Source organism: Elephantulus edwardii, unplaced genomic scaffold (genome assembly GCF_000299155.1).
Source record: "Elephantulus edwardii isolate Elephantulus edwardi_28Jun2011 unplaced genomic scaffold, EleEdw1.0 scaffold00302, whole genome shotgun sequence".
NCBI lineage: Eukaryota > Metazoa > Chordata > Mammalia > Macroscelidea > Macroscelididae > Elephantulus > Elephantulus edwardii.
This window is the reverse complement of record NW_006400052.1, coordinates 2010618-2034008: the sequence shown is the minus strand read 5'-3', so window position 1 is coordinate 2034008 and position 23391 is coordinate 2010618. Positions and strand designations below refer to the sequence as shown.

Below are 23391 nucleotides of genomic sequence, written 5' to 3'. Positions count from 1 at the left end.
CTCCCCATCTCCTTCCGTCCGCCCTCTCTGTCTCTCTGTCCATCCACCACTCGCTCCCGCCCTGCCCCTCCCTCCCTCCCCCTCTTTCCCTCTCTGTCTCACTCTTCGCCTCTCTCTTTTCTCTCTCAAGTGTTTTCAATTTTATTCTGAGTGGAATTAACTACCCCTGATGTCAAATTGCCGCCGAAATCGATAATAATATCTTTACAAAAGAGGATATTCTTCTCTCGGAGAACGGCCTCTGAAAAATGGAAAATTTAGTCGAAATTGATTCATTACTTGACACTTTATAGAACGGCTGCGTATTGATCGCACCTGTCATGTCCCATCTCCCCTAATCGAAGCTGAAGGCCGGCTCCGATGCCTGCTATTTTTCATAATTCCACCGCAGCCGACAGCTCCACAAACACCGCCCGCTCGCTCAGCCTCCGCCTCCCCGCGCGGGCCGCCACCGCGCCCCCGGCCTGGCCCCGGCCTCGCAGGCTGCAACTGCATGTCCGTCAGCGTCCATCTGTCCACCAGCTCCAGAAGCGCCCGCTGGCCGTCCTCCCTGCCATGTGCCTCCTTACCTCTGCTCTCTGTGCTCCCATCCCAACCCCAAACCTAAATCTCTCCGTCTGTCCTTTCCGGGGTGGGGGGACACCCGTCCCCCCATCTGTCCAGAGGTCTTCCCAAAAGCTCTCTGCTCCTCTGGTCCCTGGAAACTGCCCCCTAACTTTGTCCATCTGTCAGATTCCCCCCTCCGCCACATGCATATCCTGGGGGCTACCTGCCCAACCCCCCTTCCCTAATTTGCATCTGCCTGTGGAGCTGTCTGTCTGTCTGTCCTCCCTACAGCAGAACTCCCTCCCCCTTCATCCTGCCCCAAAAGGGGGCGCTCTCAGCCCTTTGTCTAACTTCTGGGGGGTGTGTGGGGTGTGAGATATACTGTCTTCAGCCCCAGCCCCCCCCAAACTTGACTGCCTTTGCATCCCTTCAGCTCGTCCCCAACATCCAGGGCCAATCCAGCTCCTCCTCGCTTTCCATCGCCTCCGCTCATTTGAGCTACCCCCAAGAAACTCTTCCCGCTGAACGCTTGGTCTCTCCCCTCCCCTGCAGACTCCCTGTGGCAAGCTCTGCTCTCCGGGGATACTCACTGAGGAATCAGCTACAGACTCCACCCTCAGGGACCTTTGAGTTTTGGGTATGCAGCAGGGGCTCCTGTGCCCCCTGCACCAGATGGTCAGACTGTCAAACAGGAGGGCTCTGCAGGGAGTGGGGTGTGGTCAGAACTGGGGACACAGCCCTTGTCCACAGCAAGTTCCCAATCTAGTGAGGGAGGGTCTGGGAGGGTCCCCAGCTGACTAGTACAGTCCAGTGGTTAAGAACACAGGTCCATCTTCCTGTGCTTCCAACACTGAAACAGCCAAGAGTGATTTCACCTCTGTACCTCAGTTTTCTCATCCATAAAATGGACACTTCACCTCTGCACCTCAGTTTTCTCATCCATAAAATGGGCACGCTGCTAACGACAGAGCCTACCTCAGATTTCCGTGAGAATTCAATGAGTTCGTCCTTGTGCAGTGCTTAAGCCAGTGCTAGCCACACAATAAAAGCTGCTTAGGTTTGAATTGTGTGACTATTGTAATTCTTGCACGTAGGGCACCACACATCTCACCCCAGCTCTAAAAGAGCTTTGAGATGGCGGCTGGAGGGGATCGTGGGGAGGGCAGCCAGGATTTTGGGGAGCTCTGGGGAGTAGGGGGAAGAAGACGCATTCTTGGGGTGACAGGATCTGTTTACACCCACCCTCTTTTCACTTTCTACCCAGAGGGCAGGTCCTTCCAAGGGCGTTGAAAGCAATCTCAAGGGCATACTGCAGATGCCCTGTGGGATCTGGACCTCCTGGAGGGACTCCTCATATTCCTTGGGGCTTTAAAAAGCCTCTGATGGATGTTACCGACCCCAGAGGTGTCCTCTTTCCTAGACAATAAATACAGTCTGTTGGGTTTTAGCTGGGGCGAGGGAGGAGGGAGGTGTATTCCCTCATCCCCTCTTCTTGGGGGCATTAAACACCCTGAGGGTGATCTCTCTCAGTGGGGTGTTAACTACAGTCTTATGCTATGCAGCCTCCCGGGGGGGCTGTTAACTACAGCCTAATGATCCCCCTCCTGTGAGCCGCTTCCCTCTGTTGAGCAGGTGCCGGCAACCATGCTAACGAGACAGTCTGCGGCGCCTGGTGGGCGTGACCCCTTCCTCTGGAGGCCCTGACAGCCGCCGCTCACATTGAACATTGAACACCTACTGTGTGTGTCATCTGACACGGCACACACCTTTTCTGCCTTTTCATTCATCCTCCTGAAAACCTGAGGCTCAGAGAGGGTGACTGAATTGCCCAAATGCACACAGCCCACTGCCATCGAGACCAAGAAGGGGTCGTCATTGTTCTGAACGGTCAGATGGGTGCTGTTCATACTCGCATGGGTGCATAGACAGTCCAGTGGCCACTTTCCTTGGGGCGAGGGGTGTTCCTTATACCCTTTGCCTGCATTGGAAGCTCTCAAAGGTGTGATATGCAATCTAGTGGGTGTCCCCACCTCCCTGGTGACCCATTCCTCTCTCCAGAGGCAGAGGGTTAGCGATAAAGAGCTTGGAGCACTCTGGATGGATGTTCTCTGCTGTCTTCTGTGGACGTCACTAACATTTCAAAGAGGCCCTGTTTTCTGGAAGAGCATTGTCTGTGGTGCAATAAACTGCATCTTTCCCCGAGGGTGTTCTGTCTTCCTGAAGGGGGTTCTACACAATCAATTGAAGTCTTTTTCCTCAGGAGATGTTCTTTCTTCACAGGAGTCCCCTTGGACCTTAAATGCCCATAAGTAGATGCTAGTTGGTGTTCTGGATGCCTTAATGGGAGTTTTGCTCTCTTGATGTGTGCAGGGGACCAGCAAATGAATCACAGTCACCCAGAAGGTGTCATCTCACTCCCAAAGGGTGCTGCATGCAGGCAAAAGAGTCCCACGCCACCACTGGCATAGCGTCCTCTGTGGTCCACTAGATGTCACAGAGGTGGCGTGAATCTTAAAGACTGTCTAGCCAATGTCCCTACTGTGGACAGTTCAGGGCTTTCAGAGGACTTGGACTCTGCTGTGGGATCTTAAATACCACCTGGTAACATGGTCCAGCCACCTAGTGTATGGGACTTCCTGTTGGATTCTTGACAGAATGTTCCATGCAGTTGAATGAGAGAAGGAGAAAGAGTGAGAGGAACAGAGGAGTGAAGAATAATATTGTTGTCATAGCTAAGCAGTCATGCTCATGCAAGCAAGCTTATTTGGTGCTTAGCAGGAGCTGGATATCTTTCTGCATCTTGCTATCGAACCTACCAACAACCCTAGGAGGTAATTACTGTCCCATTTTGCAGAGGTGTAAACTGAGGCCAGGAGGCAGTTCAGTGACTTACTCAGTGATGAGTGGTAAGGATGGAGTTGAGGGCTGTTCTCAGGGCTGAAGTTCTCCGCCCCTGGGGGTCTGCGGGGTTGGGGTTGGTGGGGTCCCACAGAGCTGCTCAGGCACAGCGTGTCCCCCTGGGGGTTGTCCTCTTGCCCTGAAGCATACCTTCCCCTTCTCAGGCAGAAGACCACAGGCACTGACCTCCAGAAGCTGCCTTTTCCCCAGAAGGTGGCCCTGGGGTAGGAGGTGGAGCTGGCCCTGGGAAGAGGAGAGGAAAGTAGGGGAGGGAGTGGAGTGGGGAGACGGAAAGGAAGAGGAGAGACAGAAGGGTGAAGGGCAAGGGGCAAGGCAGGAAAGAGTAGAGGTAAGAGGCAGGGTCAGCCTGGCCAGGGGCCTGGGAGAGGGCCTGAAGCTCCCAGCACCCCCAGATTGGCTGATCTTTACTCGGTATTTCAAGAAGCAGAACTGGCTCTCCCAACCCCTGCCCCCCTGCAGGAGTCCACATGTGCAGCTGTGTCTACCTGGGCATGGGAAAGACGCTGTCAGTCTGTCCACCCTGGGCTCTGTCCTGTCCACATGCCTGGGTGTATGTGTGTGGTGTGTGATCTAAGGGTTTTGTGCGCATGTAGTGTACCAGGGAGTGGAGGGTAGCTTTATGTCAGCGTGTGGACCTGCGAGTCCATGGCCTGTGGCTCAGGGATGTCTGTGAGTCACAGTGGGCCTGTGTGGGAGGGCTGGGTGTCTCGTCTGGGCACAGGCCTCTGTGAGTCTGTGCATAGACTATGTATGTGTTCACTGGTCTGTGTACTTCCACTCTGTGTATTACAGGACTCTCGTGTGCGTGTTGCGTGTGTGTGTGTGTGTGTGTGTGTGTGTGTGTGTGTCCTGTTTGACCCTGCTTACCTGCTCCGTGTTACTGACTCGATGTGGGCAGGCTGTGTGTCCCCATGTCTGTCCTGGCTGTGTGTCTGTGTTTCGTGCCCCTGTCCCCGCCAGGTCTGGTGTGTATAACCAGGGTCCTTCACCACTATGTAACCTCTACCTCCACCTCGCACCTGTCCATCCGTCTGTCCGTCGGTTTGTCTCTTTGTCTCGCCTCCTCTTGGGCGGGGAGGTGAGGAGGGAAGGGAGTGTAGGGGGGACGGAGGGGGGCTCCCCACCTCTCCACCCAGTCCTGCCCCCCACCCCTACTTCTTCAGTCCCAGGATCGAACCTTATTTAGAGTCGCGATTCGACATCTGTTTTCAAATTTGATCAGCTCTGAACTTTATTTTCCGAGTTTGAGGAAAATTATATTCCATCGATCGCGCCGCCCGCCCCCTCCCCCGCGCCGCCCGCCGCCGCCGCCGCGTCCATATATCTGCGCGCGGAGCCGGGCCGGGGCGTGAGGGCGGAGGCGCGCGGGGAGGCGCGGGGAGGAGGAGGAGGAGGAGGAAGAGGAGGAGGAGGAGGAGGCAGGGCCGCCCCAGACCCGCGCCCCCGCCCGGGCCGGTCGCCCCGCATCCCGCTCCTGCGCGCCAGCCTCTGGCCCCCTCCGCCCGCGCCTCCGTCTCTCTCTGCGCCCCGCTCTTTCGGGGTGTCTCTCTCCGTCTTGCGCTGTCTCTGTCCCTGCGTCCCTCTGGGTCGCGGACTCGCCGCTCGCTGCGCGCGTCTTCTCGCTGGTCCCTGCATCCCCCCAACCCCGGGGCTCTGGGCACCACCCGCCCGACGCCAGTGCCCCCTCCCCAGGCCGCCGCGGGGGGGCCATGCCTGCGGGACCCGAACTTTGAACACTTCTTCCCAACCCGGAGCAGAGACGCCCCGCCCGGAAAGTGAGTGAGCACCGCGGGCCAAGCGGGGAGGGGGTGGCGTCTGGGGGCCCTGGGAGGCTGTTGGCAAAGGGCTGGAGAGCTCGAGGCAGACGGGGTCACCGCGGGCGGTGGGGGGGGGGGCGCGGCGGGAGCCCAACTCTGGAGAGGTGGGAGTTGGGAGGGGGTCGAAGGCTCTGCAGAGGGTCGGGGTTTGAGGTGTGAGGGACCCGGGCGGTGGGGCAAGGGGTCTAACTGAGAGTGGGGGCTGGCCTAGGGGGTGTGGATTTGGATATTGTGGTCTGAGGGCTCAGAGCCCAAGACTGGCTGGATGGTTCGAACATGTAGTATGGCTACTGGGGTTAAGGGTCAGAACTGAGGAGGTGGCACTGCGGCCTGGGGGTGGGATTTGGGTGGGAGGGGGGCATTCGGAGCTGGAGTTAAAGGGTCTGCACATTTGGATCGGGATCTTTGGGGTCTGGGAATGCGGAACAGGGGTCCTGGGAGCTGAGAAAAGGGCTTTGGGGCCAAGTGTGGGGTCTACGCACAGAGGGGCAGGCGGAGAGCAGAGGTCTGGCCCTGACCTTCATCAGCTGTGTCCCCTTGGGGACAGGCAGCCTAGTGCCAGGCGTTGACCGATTCTGCTCGCGTCTGTCCCGGTGCTGGGCGGCCTGGGCCACCTCCGCCGCTGGGTCTCCTCTTGGTGCCTCTCAGCTTTCCCTGCTGCTCCATCTCTCATTCCTCTCTGTGTCTTTAGAAGCCGCTCTCTCTACCTCTGGGGTCCCTTTCTCTCTCAGCATCTCTGTCTCCTCCGTCTCTGCCTCTCTCTCGTCTCTCACTGTCTCTCCATCTCTGTCTCTCCCCACATCTCTGTCTCTGGCTCCCCCTCGCTGGTTTCCGCTCAGATTAAGCCGGGGACCTAATTCCAGGCCCAGGATCGAATTTTCTGGCAACAAAGGGAAATAGCGAATCGATCGGTCGCTCCGGAGATTAAGAGACAAGCGGCGCGCGGATCTATCACGGCTAAACGGGGCCCCCCCTCGCCCCGCCCGCTCCCCCCGCCCGGCCGGCCCGCCGAGGCCCAGACGCGCTGCGCATCGCCAAGCAGCCTCCGAGCCCGCGGACAGGCCTGGCCTGGAGCGAGCGGCCAGGGGGACGCGGCCAGAGCCCGGTGGGGGGCTCAGAGCTGGGCCGGCCCCAGGGAGGGGAGAGGAGGGAAGAGAGAGAGCAAGCCGGCAAGGCTCCCTTTGGGACTGCTCTGCACACACCTGTGGCCTCAGGTAACACCTTTTCACCCGCACCTGCCTGTCAACATACCTGTCACGTCTTCACATCTGGATCTCCAGGTAACATTCCTTCTTATGTTCATCCCCGGCAGGTTTCCATCCACCTACCCTCCATACCTGCTCTCTTCATCTGCCCCTACAGGTAACATCTGTTTCCTCTCACCTGCCTCTCCAGGTAACATACCTGGCCCCTGACACCTGCCCACAGAGATGTCCCTGATCTCGCAGGTAACATTCCCCCTTCGCCTGTTCCTCCAGATACATCAAGTCTGCCCCGCATACCTGCATCCCTAAGTGTGTCCTCTCTCATACCACCTTGTTCTCTTTCTGCACCTGGACCGTTTCTCCTGTCGCTCAAACTTTAAATGCACTGTCACATCTTCACATTTCTCTGTCCACCTTCATTGCACTCTCACTCGCAAGCCTCCCCCTTGCCCATATTCCCTTGCACGTGCATTCTTCTTACCTGCCCCATCCGCTGAGGTAACTCCTGCTCTCTCCTCAGGGTTCTTGACCACACTTCTCCTAAAATGTGACAATTTCCTTGCCCACTGCACACCTCTCCTCTGTCCAGATGTTCCTCCTGAAACACACGTGCCTCTCACATCCCTCCCGCCCCCTGACTCCCCTACACCCTGGTCTTCCAGCATTTGGCATAAGGACAACTGCTTCCACCATGTTCTCCCACACCTGTCTCCCCTGTAGGCACTTCAGGTAATGCACTACCTGTAGACACATCAGTCACCCCTGCATCCTCACCCCAAATGCCATCTGATCTCTCATCATATGTTGGGCCCCCTTCACCAACCACAATGCCTTCCTGCATGCCCTTGTCCTCTCAAAGAAACACCTGCCCACCTCCATACCTTCTGCTCACCTGGGTCAGTTTCTTGCTCTGTGTCTCTCACAATACACACCACTTCACACACATTTGGATGGGAAATCTGTCCTTGGCCACAGGTATCTTGCCTCACTTGCCCACATGCCTCCACCTGTCTTTCCCATACCTGTCACTCAGGTAACAAATCGCCACTGTTTTCTGACTCTCTCTTTCTTTCCACATCCCAAAGATGACACCAAATCCCATCATCCCACAAGTCTGTCTGCTCCTTACTGTCCTCCTGAGGTCACCTGTATACTGCACTTACCATCCTCAGCACACAGGTACAGAGAGCTCCATGTGACCCACACACACACACACCCTGTCTCCATCTCTCTTTGCTTCACATCTCTCCAGAGGGTTCTCTACCTCACTCCTGCCTCCCTGATCTGTCCCCTAAAGGGAACACCTCCTCCTGCATAAACCTGCCTCACCGACATGCACCTGGCTTTCAACACTTCTCCCTTCCCCTCTGCATCCAAATGTCCATGTTTTCCTGGCTCCACACCTTCTGCAGACATCTGTTCACCTCCCTGCCACCTCTTAGTAAGGCTGATCTCTACCTCACACAAGAGGCACGCCTGTAGGAACACACCTTTGGAGCCTTCACACCTGTCTCCAGCCCTTCTGCCTCTGGAAACACCTGTCCCTTTTCATAGATGTGTCTCCAGCCACCTTTATGCCCAGGGCATGCCTTTCTTGGTGGGCACAACACCTGGAGCATTTGTGAAGCTCACATGAATACCTGTTTCCAGCCATCTATATGCCTGCCGCCTGCTGGCACGTAACCCCTGAAGTCAGAGGGTTTTAGACATCAGCACACATAATAAGAAACACCTGGACGATTTGTTGAAACAGATTTCTGGGCTCTGACTCGGGGTAACGTTCAGCCTGAGGTGGAAGCCGGGACTCCATGTTTCTGTGCTGTTCTAATACACTGCGCTCTGGGAGCACTCGGGCATGGTGTGGTCCACGGGCTGGCAGAAGGCGAGTATGGCTTAGAAAGAGGTTTCCAAAGGTTTCCCATAGTCCGTGCATGTTCCCCCATCTTCTGGACCCTATAATACTTTCCACTGAAAAGACAGTCATGGTGACAGTGATGATGACAGCATACAGCACTGTCCTGAGCTCCCACACCCACTGTTTCATTTAGAGACCCTTATGGGGCACATACATTCATCCCCATTTTACAGAGTGGCAACTGAGGCCAGAGAGGTAGAGGGAACCTTGAGTTTCCAGATACTGGCAGGTACCAGGGTGGGATCAAGTTCAGGTGATTTCAGAGCTGCCTGCCTAGTGACCCAGGTTTCTTTGCCTCCGACATATGCCCCTCAGGTGAGCCCCCTCCTCCTCAGATACAGCCTCCACGGTGGCCTCTGGGAGCAACACCCAGCCTCACCATGAAACGCAGGTTCGAGACTCCTGGAATGCTTGTTAAATTCTGCCTCCTGGGCCCTAGCTGGGCTATTTTTAAACCCAGCATTCACAACAATACTAAGCAGGAGACTTTCCTGTTGACTGGCCTTTGGCCTTGTCCCGTCCTCCTAGATGACACTTGCCTCCTCCCGCCCCAGCCCACCTGCCTACCTGCCCAGCCCATGACATAGCCCAGCATCCCTGCTCACACACTTGTCTCATGCTGACGCTGACTCTCAGGGCAAACCTGCCATCCTGTGTCCTCACCATCACCTGCGTCCATGCCACCTGGAACCTGTCGCTCCCAAAACAGCCAGCTCTCAGATACCCCTGAACTACCCTTCTCTACGTGCTCGTATTTCGCCCCAGCCGCTCTTATTTTCCTTTCTCTTTCTCCATCTTTGCCTCCATCTTTCCTCTGCCTGTCTTTGAGTCTGTCTTCCCCACCCCCCCATCTTCATCTTTCTTGGTAATTATTTCTCTAACCTACCTCTCTCCCTTCTCTCCTTTGTCTCTTATCTCCCTCTCTACCTCTTTTTCCTTAGTTCTCTTCCTCTCTCTTTCTCCATCTGTCTTTCTGTCTCCATCTTTCTGTATCTCACTGTATCTCTCTCTGTCTCTGTGTCCTACAATCTCTGCCTCTATTTGTCTCTTCTCCCCTTTTCTGTCTCTATCCTTTGCTCTTTCTTCACAGTGCAGCTGTTAGGGGCCTCAAACTCCTTCACTTAAGATCCCCTTACACCCAGAAGCCATCTCTTGTTTCTGCTGACTTTAGCTAAGTTACTTTCCCTCTCTGGTGCTCCATCTCCCCATCTGTGAAATGGGTGTCCTGACAGTTGCTTTCCCGCAGACTGTGGGGAGAACGTGCTGGGGGCAGTGAGAGGACCTGGGCGGATAGGGACTGAGCCGCTGTGTGTGGGTCTCCCCTGTTCCCACTGGCGGCTTTCCCACCAGCTGTCAGTGTGCGCGTGTGTGGTGGGGGGAACTGAAGAGAAGTGGGCAGAAGCCTTCCGGCCGAGGCCTCGACACAGGACCCGGTGTGGGGATGGGGACAGGGATCGATCCAGCTCGGCGGCAGTACGCAGGCCAGGATTGCATCTTGTCACAATAATTTATTGCTCTCATCCCGTCTGATCGATGACGCTGAATTAGCACCGTGCCTGATGCCCCTGGAGCCCCGAGCCTCCCTCAGCCTGGCCGGACCCTGGCCCTTCACCGACCCTTATGGGATCCACGCCAGGCCGGGCGCTAGATCTCAGCAGCCCTGGGCCCAGGCTTTGCCCCAGCCTGCCCTCTCCTGTTCTTGTACCTGTGTGTATCTCTCTCAGTCTCCTGACCTTCTGCCCCTCTTTTTACCCTCTTGACCCCATTTCTCAGCACCTCCAAACTCCACCTCTGCTCCTCATTTCCTCTGATCTCAGCCACCGCACGCCCCCCCCCCCAATTTTGTCCCTGTTATTTCCTTGTCTTGTTCCTGGTTTGTCTCTCTTCCTGTGTCCCCCCTTCACCTGTCCCTCCACTTTTCTGCACATGCTTATCTCCCACCCCTCTGGCCCTGCCCCGATTTCTCTGGCCACTTGTCTCCACTTCGCTGTCCCTCTCCCATTTCTCTGTCCCTAGATCTCTGGCTCTCTGTCCTGTGGACTTGCCACCTGTCTTGCTGTCCTTCAGTTCAATTAGAATCCCCCTTAAATAATATTTTCTAAGCATATACTTGGCAGGGAATGCCAAGAGCAGGCCTCAGGGGCCCCTGACCTTGAACTTTATGGTCTAGAGGAGTTGTCTGAGTCACCACTTCCTGAGGTCAAGTAACTGGCTGTCCTTCGGCCTCTGTTCATCCTTTCCCTCATCCATCTCAGCACCCTTCTCCACCCTGCCAGTTGGGTAGAAGGGCAGGATTTGGAGTGAAGATGGGAGGAGTGTGGGCTTGCGCTTGAGGTTGGGGCCTAGGGGGCTCCAGGCTGGGGCTGGGGCTGAGATATGGATGGAGTGACGTTGAACTTGGGGGTGGAATCAGGAGGGAAGTGGAGCTGGGGATTGAACTATGCAGGAACCAGGCTGAGCTTGCTGATGGGGCTGGATCCAGGAAGGATGTGCAGTTGGGAAGATGGTGGGGTTCAGGACGTGGCAGGAGTTGGGAACAGGGTTGGGGATGGAGGTGTTTAGTTGAGGTGGGGGTGAAATCAGCAAGAGTTAGAGGAGGGCTGAGGTGGGCTTTGGAGTCCAGATGAGCCTTCGGAGGCCAGTCAGTCCCCCAGAGGACAGTGACCCCCTGGGATTGAAGAAGAGTAGAGGCGGCTATCCCAGGGAGGGCGAATCAACACCCTGGAGCTGCCCACTCGGCCCAGACCTGGCAGCTTCCCTTCTCGGTTCTTCCTCCGTCAGTCCCCTCTTGCTTCTACCTTAATCCCTCAATTTTCCGCCTCTCTGCCCCCTCCTCTCCTTCCTCCCTGACCCGGGGTCTCCTTTGCAGCACCACCCTGCTCTCCTCCAACCCTCTCTCCCATGACCTCAGTGTCTCTAATTTACTGCCTCTGCCCATCACTTGCCTTCCCAGGTCCCTAACTCGCATCTCTCCCTCTCTTGTGGGCCACTGCCTCTCTGGGTCCCTGGGCTGCTTGCTCCAGGTCTCTCTTTGTTTCTAGGAGATGCTCACTCATTTCACTCGCTGTGTCTTTAGCTCTGCGTGTTTCTGCTCCTCTGTCCCTGTGGGTCTCTCTCCATCTCTGGCTCTATCTCTGCATCTCTCACTATCTCTGTCCCTCTTCTTCCCTCCATATCTGTCTCTGTCTCTCTCCTTTCTCTTTCCTTCTTTGTCTCTGCATACCTCTCCACCTCTGTCTCTGTCTCTCTGTCTCCATCTCTGTCTTTGTGTCTCTCTTTGTCTCTCTTAGTCTCTGTCTCTCCACCTCTATGTGTCTCTCCGCAGCTTTCTCCATCTGTCTCTCTGTCTCTCCATCTCTGTCTCACCATCTCTTTCCATCTCTGTCTCCATCTCTGTCTTTGTGTCTCTCTGTCTCTCTTAGTCTCTGTCACTCCATCTCTACGTGTCTCTCTGCAGCTTTCTCCATCTGTCTCTCCACCTCTCTCTCCATCTCTGTCTCTCCATCTCTGTCTCTCCATTGCTATCTCTCCATTTCTGTCTCTCTCTCTCTGTCTCCATCTCTGTCTCTCCATCGCTATCTCTCCATCGCTATCTCTCCATTTCTGTCTCTCTCTCTCTGTCTCCATCTCTGTCTCGCCATCTCTGTCTCTCCATCTCTGTCTCCATCTCTATCTCTCCATCTCTGTCTCTCCATCTCTATCTCTCCATCTCTGTCTCCATCGCTATCTCTCCATCTCTGTCTCTCCATCTCTGTCTCTCCATCTCTGTCTCTCTCTCTGTCTCCATCTTGTCTCTCCATCTCTGTCTCTTCATCTCTGTCTCTCTCTCTCTGTCTCCATCTCTGTCTCTCCATCTGTGTCTCTCCATCTCTGTCTCTCTCTCTCTGTCTCCATCTGTGTCTCTCCATCTCTGTCTCTCTCTCTCTGTCTCCATCTGTGTCTCTCCATCTGTGTCTCTCCATCTCTGTCTCTCTCTCTGTCTCCATCTCTGTCTCTCCATCTCTGTCTCTCCATCTCTATCTCTCCATCTCTGTCTCTCCATCTCTGTCTCTCCATCTCTGTCTCTCCATCTCTGTCTCTCCAGCTCTGTCTCGCCATCTCTGTCTCTCCATCTCTGTCTCTCTCTCTGTCTCCATCTCTGTCTCTCCATCTCTATCTCTCCATCTCTGTCTCTCCAGCTCTGTCTCGCCATCTCTGTCTCGCCATCTCTGTCTCTCCATCTCTGTCTCTCCATCTCTGTCTCTCTCTCTGTCTCCATCTCTATCTCCATCTCTGTCTCTCCATCTCTGTCTCGCCATCTCTGTCTCTGCCTCTCTCGCCACCTCTGTCTCTGCGTGTCTCTCTGTCTTGTCTCTGCTCATCTCCATCTATCTCTGCATGCTAATCTGTCTTCTCTCTGGTAGCTGTCCCACTCTGCCCCCTCTCTGTCTCACTCTTTTCTCTCTGTGCCTCTCTCTGTCTCTTCTTCTCCATATGTCTCTCCTTCCCTGGGTATCTCTGTGATCCCCCTCTCTGTCTCTCTGGTTTCCGTGGAGAGGGGCAGGGCTGAGGGCCCACGTCCGCAGGTTGTCTCCCGCCCTGCTCCTCCCCTCCCCCAGTGCTGTTTGGTAGGCGGGGTGCGTGGCACTGCAGCTCCCACCTCCCTGGGGACGCTCCCTCACCACCCCCCAGCTGACACCATTCCGCAGGCGGGCCACAGCCCCAGGGACTTAGACAGGGACTTGGAGGGCAAGACAGAGACCCAGAGAGACACACATCTCCAGAAGAGACACCCATCCAGGAGAGACTGAGAGAGGGTGAGGGTGGGGGCATCATCTCTGTCCTCCGCTGGGCCTCTCCGTCCCTGGTCTGCTCCCCTTACACCCCAACCACTCAAATCTGGTGTCACAGACCCCCTTTTACAGTCCAGGAAACCAGTGCTCCCTCTGTCTGTTAGTCTGCCCCTCTGTCTCTGTCTGCAGCTTCTGCAGAGGGTGTGTGTGTGTACGCATCTACTCTAGTCACAGTGCATGTGTATTATAGCAGTGGCATGCATAGTTACTCTGTGTCTGTGTACTGTAAAGGTATGTGCATTTTAGTGACTCTGTGAGTGTGTGTGCATGTGTGCTGTGATGATGTGTTCATTATAGTGACTGTGGGTGTGTGTACTGTGATGACATGGAGACATACATGATTGGTTGTGACATATGTGTGTGGTTTGTGGTGCTGTGTATGTGTCTAGCTGTGGCATTGTATGTGTGTGTATGTTCAGAGTGCATGCAGGTGACTTAGATGGCTGTATACATAACATACTGTGTGCATGTGCATACTCTCCTGGGCTGGAAGATGATGAGGCCAAGTAAAACCACACATCTCATATTTAGGGCCATGTCCGTATGTCCTGTGTGTGACACTGGGCTGTAGGACTCTGGAGTTGTGATGTGACAGTGTTTCATGGAGTGTGGCCCCATAAGGTGTGTCTGTGTTTCACACAGAATGATTCTGGGCTGCACGTGTGTATGTGTGTGTAGTGATGGTGTGTGTGTGTTACAGTGTCGGTGATGTACATCACTATGGCGTCATATGAAAGCTTCATCTAGGAGGTGGAGGTGGGAGGCAGTGTGCGCCCCACAGGAGCCCTGGAGCCTGTGTGGTAGGAGTGTGGTGTGAGGATGTGGCTCTGCCTCCCTGCTGTGTGTCACAGGCGGTGGAGAGTGGGTGGCCGTGTGTTTGTGTTGAGGTGCGGCTGTGTGTCTCTGAGTCCCTGGGTTCTGTCTGAGTCCAGGTCCCCATCTGGGTGGTGTGTTGTGTGTGTGCTGGGGTGAAGCATGTGCTCATGCGTGTGTGTGACCCAGACAGCAGACACACACAAGAACACACACACGAGGGTGAGCTCTGGTGGCCTAGTGGCAAGAAGCTGCACTGCAATCCCAGAGGTGAACGCTCTGAATCCATCAGATGCTCTGCTCCTCCTGTACCAGTCAGATGCAATTTGATGGTACACACACAAAAAATAATAAAAATAAAAACTTTAAAAAAAAGAATTCACACACTTCCCCAGCACATGTTGGATTGGCTCTGGGATCTAGTTCTGCAACAGGGACCGTGGATCTCTGTGGGTGCCAGTGTGCATACATGTGTGTTTGCATGGGACCTGAATGTAACAGTCTAGGTAAGGGATGCTGGTTCATAACAATTACATGAACTAAGTTGTGTGTTGGTGTGTGTGGGGTTGCACAGGTATGTATGACTGTTGGGTGGTGTGTGAGTATATACCTTGTGTGAATGGCTGCCTCCTTGAATGGCTGTCCTTCTGCCTGTGAAGGGCTGGGGTTGTGAGCGTGTTGGTGTCTGATGCCACTGTGCGTCCTTCTGGCTGTATTCTCTGGGATTGTGCATGTGTGTTTTGTGTGCCCATCATGTAGTGACTGTGGGCATTGAGAGTAGTAAGGGTGTGTGTGTGTGTGTGTGTGTGTGTGTGTGCCCATGTGCACACATCCCAGGCACCAGAGACGCCTCACCCAGGGTGGGCAGGGATAGGAGTGGGGGTATCCATGTTTAAGCAGGAAAGCCCTCTTCTCTTTCCTGACCCCCCTCTGCCCAGGACATCCAGGACGTCCTTAGAGCCATGGTGGATGGGTCTTGGGGCCTGAGTTGTGTCCCCATGGACATGGCCATAATCTGTATTCACAGGGGTGTGTGGGCATGTGGGCAGATAGCGTGTGACAAGGCGGGACGGAGCAGGGGACTCATCTGTGAAGAGTCAGATGAGCAGAGGCTGGCAGCATGCCTACAGGCTGGGGGTGTGAAATGTGGGCTGTGCCCACTGGTGAGTGTCAAGAGGAGAGAGAGAGAGAGAGAGTAAGTGTGTGTTGGCAGCTGTTGTCCACGGTGGACACAGTCATGTCCTCCACGGGTGTGTCCCAGATGGCGCCTGGGCATGTGGACATGGAGGCTGCAAATGGAGTGTCAGGCTATATGTGTGTGTGTGTCCCTAGTGTGAGGCGTGTGTGTGTGTGTGTGTGTGTGTGTGTGTGTGTCTGTGGGGGCGGCACAGGAGAAGGGTCTCGGGCAGCGTCTCTCTCCTCTTTAGACAGAGCCCCGGAGAAGATATGAAATTTAAAAAAAAAATCAATTTTCATTCCACTTGTGCAGATTGTGTTAGGGGAGGTGGGGGTGGGGGGCCGGGTGAGGGATGAAGGGGCTGGGGGGGTTGTGTGGCCCGAGGCGGCTCCTGAGGCGGCCTGCACAGCTTAGAGAAATCAAAACAACTGGTTAAACCCCAGCCACCTGATGGGGGGTGAGGAGATGGAGGCCTAGGGAGAAGGGAGTCATGGCCAGAGACAGAAACAGAGAGAGACAGAAATGGAGGAGAGACAGAGACACACAGGGTCAGACATGAAGACAGAAATGCCCAGAGATGGAGGGAGACAAATATGGAGATGTAAAGAGATGGAAGAGACATGAAGAGACAGAGATGCCCGGAGACAGAGGACCAGAGAGCTAGAGTGGGAGAGGCTCAGTGAGGGGCAGACATGGGTGGGGTGGAGGCTCTGAGAGAGACAGAGAGACCAAGAGAGGAGGCTGAGGGAGGTCTGAGCACCACACACACACACACACACACACACACACACCAGAAGGAGACAGCCAGATGACTGGGGAACCTGGGGTGGGGGTGCCGTTGAGGGTCCCCTCCAGCTGCCTCATCTGCCCTGGGTTGCGGGGTGCTGAATGGGCTCTGTGTGGGTGGACCCGGTTGGCTGACCTTCCTGCCTCGGCATGTGGTTGTGGTTGTGTGTGTGAGTGACAGTGGGCATGAAGCCCCGCGTCCTCGCTGGCTGGCTTGGTCGGCACTGTTGGCACCACCGTGAGCCTCCGAGGCCACGTGTGGCTGAGTCCACGTGCACCCGAGTGTCTCAGGGCTGGACTGGTGTGTGGGACTCTGCACATTATGGGGTCCCGTGTGAGTGTGAGTGTGGCTGTGTTGGGGGTGCCTGGGTGTGTCTCAGCTTCTGTGTGTCATTGTGTGCTTGTAGGTCTGTGTTTCTGTATTTGATTGTGAGTGTGGGTGTGTGGTTGTCAACACTGGTGTGCGTCTGTGTGCACTGTGATTGTGTAGATATACAATTGTGTGCACACAGTTTCACCTGGTGTCTGTTTCTGGGTAGGTGTTTGTGACAGTGTGTGTGTGTGTGTGTGTGTGTGTGTGTGTGTGTGCGCGCATTGTGATTGTGTGTGTATTCCTGTGTGGGATTGAATCTGTGTCTGTGCACAGTTTTGTTTGGTATGTTTCTGTCTGTGATGATGCTGATGTCCGTGTGTGTGTGGGGGGGTGTGTGTAGTAGGGTGTGTGGTGGCATTTGGGTGTGTGTCTGTGCACAATTTCATCTAGTGGCTGTTTCTGGGTAGATGTCTGTGTCTGTGCTGATGTGAATGTGTTTGGGGGGTGTGTTTAGTTGTGTGGGTGTGTGGGTGTGCGCGCGCAGGAAGATGTGTGTAGCGGCTAGTGGGTGTGTGTCTGCTAGCACATGTGTATCGGTGATGTGTGCTGTGTGTGTCATGGCGGCACGTGGGCCCCTTAGGTGTGTGTTGTGTGTGTTGTACGTGCCATGGAGGCACGTGGGCCCCTTAGGTGTGTGCTGTGTGTGTCATGGCGGCACGTGGGCCCCTTAGGTGTGTGTTGTGTGTGTTGTGCTTGTTGTATGTGCCATGGCGGCACGTGGGCCCCTTCGGTGGGTGTGTGTTGTGTGTGACCGTGGTGTTGCCTGTTCCTGGGCTGCGGTGAGGCCTGCTCAGAAGGCGAGGCGAGGAGGGGGCTCTCCCCGCCTGCCCAGCCCCTGCCCACACGGCTGCTGGCGCGAGCACACACACACACACACACACACACACACACACACACACACACTCGGTTCGGTGCCATGGCTGCGGGCAGTGGAGATGGGGGGCAGGGGGGGTGGAGGAAGCAAAATAAAATTAAAAATTAAAGCTTGCCCGGAGTCCCCATCCGCAGCGCGCCGGCCGGCAGGGAGGGGCGGGGCGCTGCAGCTCCCCCTCCACAGCCGCTGGGGCTCAGGCGCGTGTCCATCTGTCCGGCAGTCCTACGGGGCCCTGTCCAGCCCTCCAGCCCTGGGCCCCGCAGGCGCCCGCTTCCTCCATCGGTCGATCAGCGATCAATGGGGGCCAGGGGGGAGCCAGGGGCAGGACGAGATCAAAGGGGCCCCGGGAGACGGACAGTGGGACGGAAACAGACGTGAAGACAGAGACTCAGAGATGTAGAGACCGACACAGGGAGACCTCGGGACGGGGCGCTGGGGACCAGCAGGTGTGGAGACGAGGAAACAGAGGCACGGAGGGGCAGAGACGTGGGGACCCAGAGACGCGGGAACCCAGAGACGCGCGGCCTCGGAGACGTGGGGACGGGGCGCAGAGACGCGGTGGCCGCGGCTCGGCTCGACAGGCGGGTGGGGGGTGGGCGCAGCACCGAGGGCGAGATCCTGGGTCTCCGGGCGTCGTAGGGGCCGGGGCCTGAGCAGGGGAGGGGACAGACCCGGGCCGCGGTGGCGGAGCCCGCGAGGAGGGAGCGCCGCGCGCGGGAGACGGGGGGAGCGTGGGAGCAGGGCCCGGAGCGTCGATCCCACGGCTCCTCGTTATAACGTGTCCGGAGGAGGCGGCGGGGAGTTGAAAGCGTCGGGAAGAGAAATCAAAACCAACACGGAAATGAGAGGGGCCAATGGGGGGTGGGGGCGGGGTGGGGGGAGGTAGGAGGGGGGACCCGGGGAGGCAGAGAGCGAAGGGAGGTGGGAGAGCGGAGGATGGGGGAGAGGGGGCGATGGTGAGCGAGGTGGGGAGAGGGGAGCGAGGTGCAGAGATGGAGGGAGGGAGAGAAATGAAAGAAAGGACGGGGAGCTGGAGAAAGACCCAAGTCTGGGGTGCCAGGCGAGGGGGGCACTGGAGGCAGAGAGGAGTTGGAGAGATGGGGAAAGGTGCAGGTGACGGGGCAAGAGAGGCCCGAGGAGAGAGGAAGGAGCAGGCTGGAGAACTAGGAAGAGCCTGGGGTGGAGGGGAGAGACCACATGAGGGGAGAGGGGGGCAGGAGCACAGGTGGGGTGTCGGAGACAGAGAAATGGAAGCGAGGAGGTGGGAGGAGTGGGGGGGGACAGAGACTGAGACCTGGGTGCTGGAGAGGGAGAGGCGGGGAGAGGAGGCCTGAGGATGGCGAGGATGGAGGATGGCGTGAGAGGACCGAGAGATCCAGGGGTGTGCCTCAGGTCTGGTGGCACCTGGGAGGGCTAGGAGGGGTGCTGGCCACCAGCAGGGTCCTGAGTGCCGGAGGGAGCAAGTGGGAGAGACTGTTGTGTGACCCAACCCTGTGAGGGCAGGGGTGAGGGGCTCGAAGTGCCTGTGGCTGTTATGGGGTGCTGGGGTATCTGTGGGAGACTGGATAAATCTGAGGGGTAGTTGGAGGTATCTAAAAAGTCTTATCTAGTGTCCAAAAGAAGAGATGAGATGGAAGGAGAGATGAAGTGTTTGCGAGGCTTTTGGGACCTGAGTGGGACTGGGAGGAATCCCTTGTTTAAGAATGTCTGTGAGGGTGGCGTTTGAGGGCGGGGAGTCTGAGGAAGTGCTGCTCTGAGAGGAGGGGTCTGAAGGGGTGGGGTAGCGAGGATTGAGGCATGTAAAAGGGTGCTCTCTGAGCAGGAGGTAGCGTCTGAGTTTGAGTCTAAGGCAGGGTGTCTGAGGGGTGGAGTGTTTGTGGTGGGTGTCTCAGGGGGGTAGATGTCTGAGGCTGGGAGGTCTGAGGGGGCATCTTGATGGTGGGGCTGCTGAAGGGGAGGGGAAAGTGTCTGTGAGAAAAGGGTATGAGGATTTTAGGGGACATGGGTGATCTAAGGAGAGAGGGGGTGCAAAGAGGAGGAGTCAGAGAGGGAGGGGCTGTCCGAGGAGGGAGGCATATCCAGAGGAGGGGGCCTCCGAGGGGTCTGTGTGAAGGAGGAGGCTGCAGGATCTGAGGGGAGGGGTTCGAGGGCAGACCCGGATTTTCCAGGAGAGGGGTGTACTGTGGAATTAAGCATGGAAGGTGCTGCTGGGTGGGGCGAGGGGCGAGGGGGGTGGTGTGAGCTGTTTTCTCTCAGCCCCTCAGAGTAACTGGTTGGCCACCGGATGAGGGGTGCACAGGGCTGGCGGGGTTCGGCTAGGCCGAGTGGAGGTGGGGGCATATTTCACAGAGAGAGGAATCCAGGAGGGCCAGAGAGAGAGACAGCAGGAGACACAGAGACGGATGCCAGAGGTCAGGTGGACACGGGGATGGGGGCCGAGGAACAGGAGAGAGCAGAGAGCGAGTTTGGGGGGGACAGGGACTGGGACAGAGCCAGTGGGGGGGACAGGACGAGAGCGGGAGTTGGGGGTAAGGAAGAGGAAGAGCAAGCAGGAATCTGGGAGTGACCACAGGCAGTGAGGAGAGCTCTCAGGGACCGGCCAGAGGGGACCTGGGCTGAGGGGTGCCTGTTGGGGGGGGGAGCGTACGGTAGAGGGCAGTGGTAGCGGAGGTCGGGGCTGGGCTGGCCAGGGCAGGAGGCACCCAGTTGACCCCATCTCTCTCTCCTTCCTGCCTGTCCCGTCCTGTGTCCTGTGTCCGTGCGTCCATCCTGGCCTCTCTGCCTCTGCAGGGCCAGCTCCGTCATGGATTGTAGCTGTGTCTCCGACCTTCTCTTCGCCCCGCCAGCCCTGCCGGCTCTCTGGACCCCTGGTAACTGGCCCGAATCCCCCAGCCCTTCTCCCAGCCCTCATAGAGACGCTTTCCCTCCATGCCTCTTAAGTCTCCATCAGGCTCTCCTGGATAAAGCCCTTTAATTAAAAACTTAGCTAAAAACTTCCCAGCCACTGGCCTGCAGGGGGGTGAGGGTCATTTGGAGGGTCGGTCAGAGAGGAGATGAGGTCCAGGGGTCTCGTCCATTATCCATTTCAGTCCTGCTCCCACCTGAGATCTGTGGGTACGGAGCTGCAGGGGGGCTGGACACGGACATGGACAGAAACAACTAGCCAGGCAGACAAACAGGACAACTGTCTGGGCAGGGGTACGTGGGGACATCCCCACATTGGGGGAATGAGGAGAGAGACAGCCCAGTTGGAAGGGAACAGAGAGACTGGGGATGTGAAGGGTAAGACAGGCTTGGGTGTCTGAGCCCACACCCTGCACACCCCACAGATTGTGTGTGTGTGTGTGTGTGTGTGTGTGTGTGTGTGTGTGTGTGTGTGTGAAAGAGAGAATGCCCTGTTACACTTGACTGTTTCTGGTGAAGGGGTCACACACCAGGCGTGTGTGTGGGTGCAGCATCGTGTGTGTGTGTGTGTGTGAAAGAGAGAATGCCCTGTTACACTTGACTGTTTCTGGTGAAGGGGTCACACACCAGGCGTGTGTGTGGGTGCAGCATCTGCTGTCTTTTGTGTGACACTGTGTGTGTGTGTGCACGCGCACACACATGCACATTTAAAGGCACACGTCTGGGAGGCTCGGGCACGTGGTGTTTCTCTGGAGCACCCAGTACCTCTGCAGGTTAGGATCCGGTAGGTTGGGGTTTGTCAGACTTGCTTTCCTGTCCCTTGTGGGTCTGCATCCGGAATGCTGTCTTTTGGGTGCATTTGGAGCTGCTGAGAGGGTGCCCCCCTTGGGCTTCTGTGTTGGGCCCAGTTTGATGGTTGTCCTCTGGCCCAGCTCACATGCTGGTAGGTCCTCTCTCAACCTCCCTCCCCTTCTCACATGGAGTCTGCCTTGTTTTCCTGCCTGGGTTTGGAGTCCCTGAGGCGGGAAGGGGGACAGAGCATGTGGCATGGGGCTGAGCATCGGGGCAGGACCCTCTGGGGTCTGGTAGCTGGGAGGCCCTCCTAAGGAGCTGTGGAGGTGGTGTGTGTTAGGTGTTGTCTGCTAACCAAGAGGTCAGTGATTCAAATCCACAAACCTCTCTGTGGGAAAAAGATGGACAGCCTCCTGCCCTAAAGATTTCCACCCCAGAAACCCAGTGGAGGGCTGAAAGTGACTCCAGGGTAGTGGGTTGGGGGTTGTTTCTCTTTTAGTTGAAGACCCCTCCCATTTTGCCACAGCTGCTGAGTTTAGGTGATGGGGGGGCGGCAGGTGTGTGTGTGGGCTGTCCTGAGGGAGCTGTGGTTGTCACAGCAGGTTGACTCTGTGTGTGTGGGGGGGGGGGTGGCAGGCTCATCTGTGTCATGGTGGTGTTACCTGTGGTGCCTGGTGGGCTGTGTCTGGGGCACGATGCCACACTCACTGTCTCCACCACGTTGTGTGTGATTTTAGCCTTCGGGATCGTGTGTGTGTGTGTGTGTGTGTGTGTGTGTGTGTGTGTGTTGCATCCTGCAGCTGGGTTGTTAGTGGGCCCCAGTCCTGAGGGCCCTGGAAGCTCTGTCCCCGTTGTGCTGGGTGGGGGAGCTGGGAAAACATGGCCTCATGGCTCAGCCCTGGTGGTGCACTTCATGGGGTCGTGCCCAGCAGGAGGGGGGCACTCTGCTGTGTCTGCCAGAGTGAGGAGAGGTCTGCCATGGTTGTCTGTGGGTTAGTGCACACCCGTGCTTACCTACCACAGACATAGGATGGATGTAAGGAAAGGGCATTAGATGGACATGGGGACGGGAAGGGTAGAAATCCATTTAAGTACAGACAGGTGTCCACACAGCTACCCTATGTGTCCTGGGTGGAGTCAGCAAGGTCCTCAGGAAATAAGGGGTGGGGGTGGGTAAAGAGGGGCAAGAGAGAGGAAGGAGGGGAGACAGTGAGGCAGGATCTTTTCAGAGGACAAGAGACCAGGGCTGGTTGGGGCTGACACTGTGTAGAGATGCCCTAATCTGCAAGCTGCTCCCCACAAAGTCAAAGATGCCAGAAACTGGCCTCTTTCCGCCTTCACCCTGAGGACGCTGAAGGAGGAGGGTTAAACAGGGAAGTACTTCTCCAGGGCCTCCAGGAGGTTGGGTCCTCTCCTACTATTTGAACAGTTTGAGACCAGACATGGTGGGAGGTTGGGGAGGTGGGTGTGGTCTGGAGGGTGGAGCCTGGGCCCTAAAGACCATTGGGAGGCTGCTAGCCCCCAGGTGGAGTCAGCAGGATGGGGCCAAGCAGGACCTGGGAGCCTGGACGTGGTGTCCTGACCTGGGGCCCCTCCCCGGCCTCTGTCCCCAGGGTTTGCCTTCCCGGATTGGGCCTACAAGCCGGAGTCGTCCCCTGGCTCGCGGCAGATCCAGCTGTGGCATTTCATTCTCGAGCTGCTGCAGAAGGAGGAGTACCAGGGAGTCATCGCCTGGCAGGGGGACTATGGGGAATTCGTCATCAAGGATCCTGACGAGGTGGCCCGGCTCTGGGGCATCCGCAAATGCAAACCCCACATGAATTACGACAAGCTGAGCCGGGCCCTGCGGTGAGGAGAGCCCGAAATGTGGACCTCCATCTCTTGCCTGTCATCCCTCCCATCTCTGGTTCCTTAGTGGGGGCAGAGCTGTGTTGTATCCCCAACACCCAGGAACCTGTAGTGAGAGGAAGCCCTGGGTTCTGGAACCACACAGAACAGGATTCAATCCCTGCTTTGCCCTGTGACCTTGATAAGGGGCTTCTTTGTGCCTCAGTTTCCCTGAATTCTTGTGCCCTGTGCCTGCTGGTAGAGTATGTGCTTAAAATCTTCAAGATCCCAGCCCACAGCTGTCCCTGCACCCCTCCAGGGGTCCCCTCACCATAGTAGCCCCCACTCTCTCTGTCCCCACAGCTATTACTACAACAAGCGGATTCTCCACAAGACCAAGGGAAAGCGGTTCACCTACAAATTCAACTTCAGCAAAGTTGTACTGGTCAACTACCCTCTACTGGATGTGGCAGCGGCTGCCACTGGCTCACCTCTCCTGCTGACCCCTAATCCCTTTGGGGGCACCCCTGGAACAGATGCTCCTCCCCTCACCCCAGAGGTGAGTTAGGGGATAGGGCCAGAGCTGGGGTGCTTGGTGATTTGGGGGACCA

The 23391-nt window shown here is 56.6% G+C and overlaps 1 protein-coding gene across 1 annotated transcript in view; it reads left to right on the top strand.

Annotated features, from left to right (window-relative positions):
- Positions 1-23391, top strand: part of LOC102855600 — a 29825-nt gene that overhangs the window by 5507 nt on the left and 927 nt on the right. Inside the window, exons 2-12 of the mRNA XM_006900958.1 lie at positions 392-557; positions 1099-1183; positions 4709-4813; positions 4951-5240; positions 7208-7216; positions 9635-9875; positions 17478-17614; positions 17704-17892; positions 20048-20127; positions 22567-22801; positions 23144-23339. Coding sequence (XP_006901020.1) covers positions 392-557; positions 1099-1183; positions 4709-4813; positions 4951-5240; positions 7208-7216; positions 9635-9875; positions 17478-17614; positions 17704-17892; positions 20048-20127; positions 22567-22801; positions 23144-23339 — 1733 coding nt within the window. The remainder of the gene's footprint in view (positions 1-391; positions 558-1098; positions 1184-4708; positions 4814-4950; positions 5241-7207; positions 7217-9634; positions 9876-17477; positions 17615-17703; positions 17893-20047; positions 20128-22566; positions 22802-23143; positions 23340-23391) is intronic.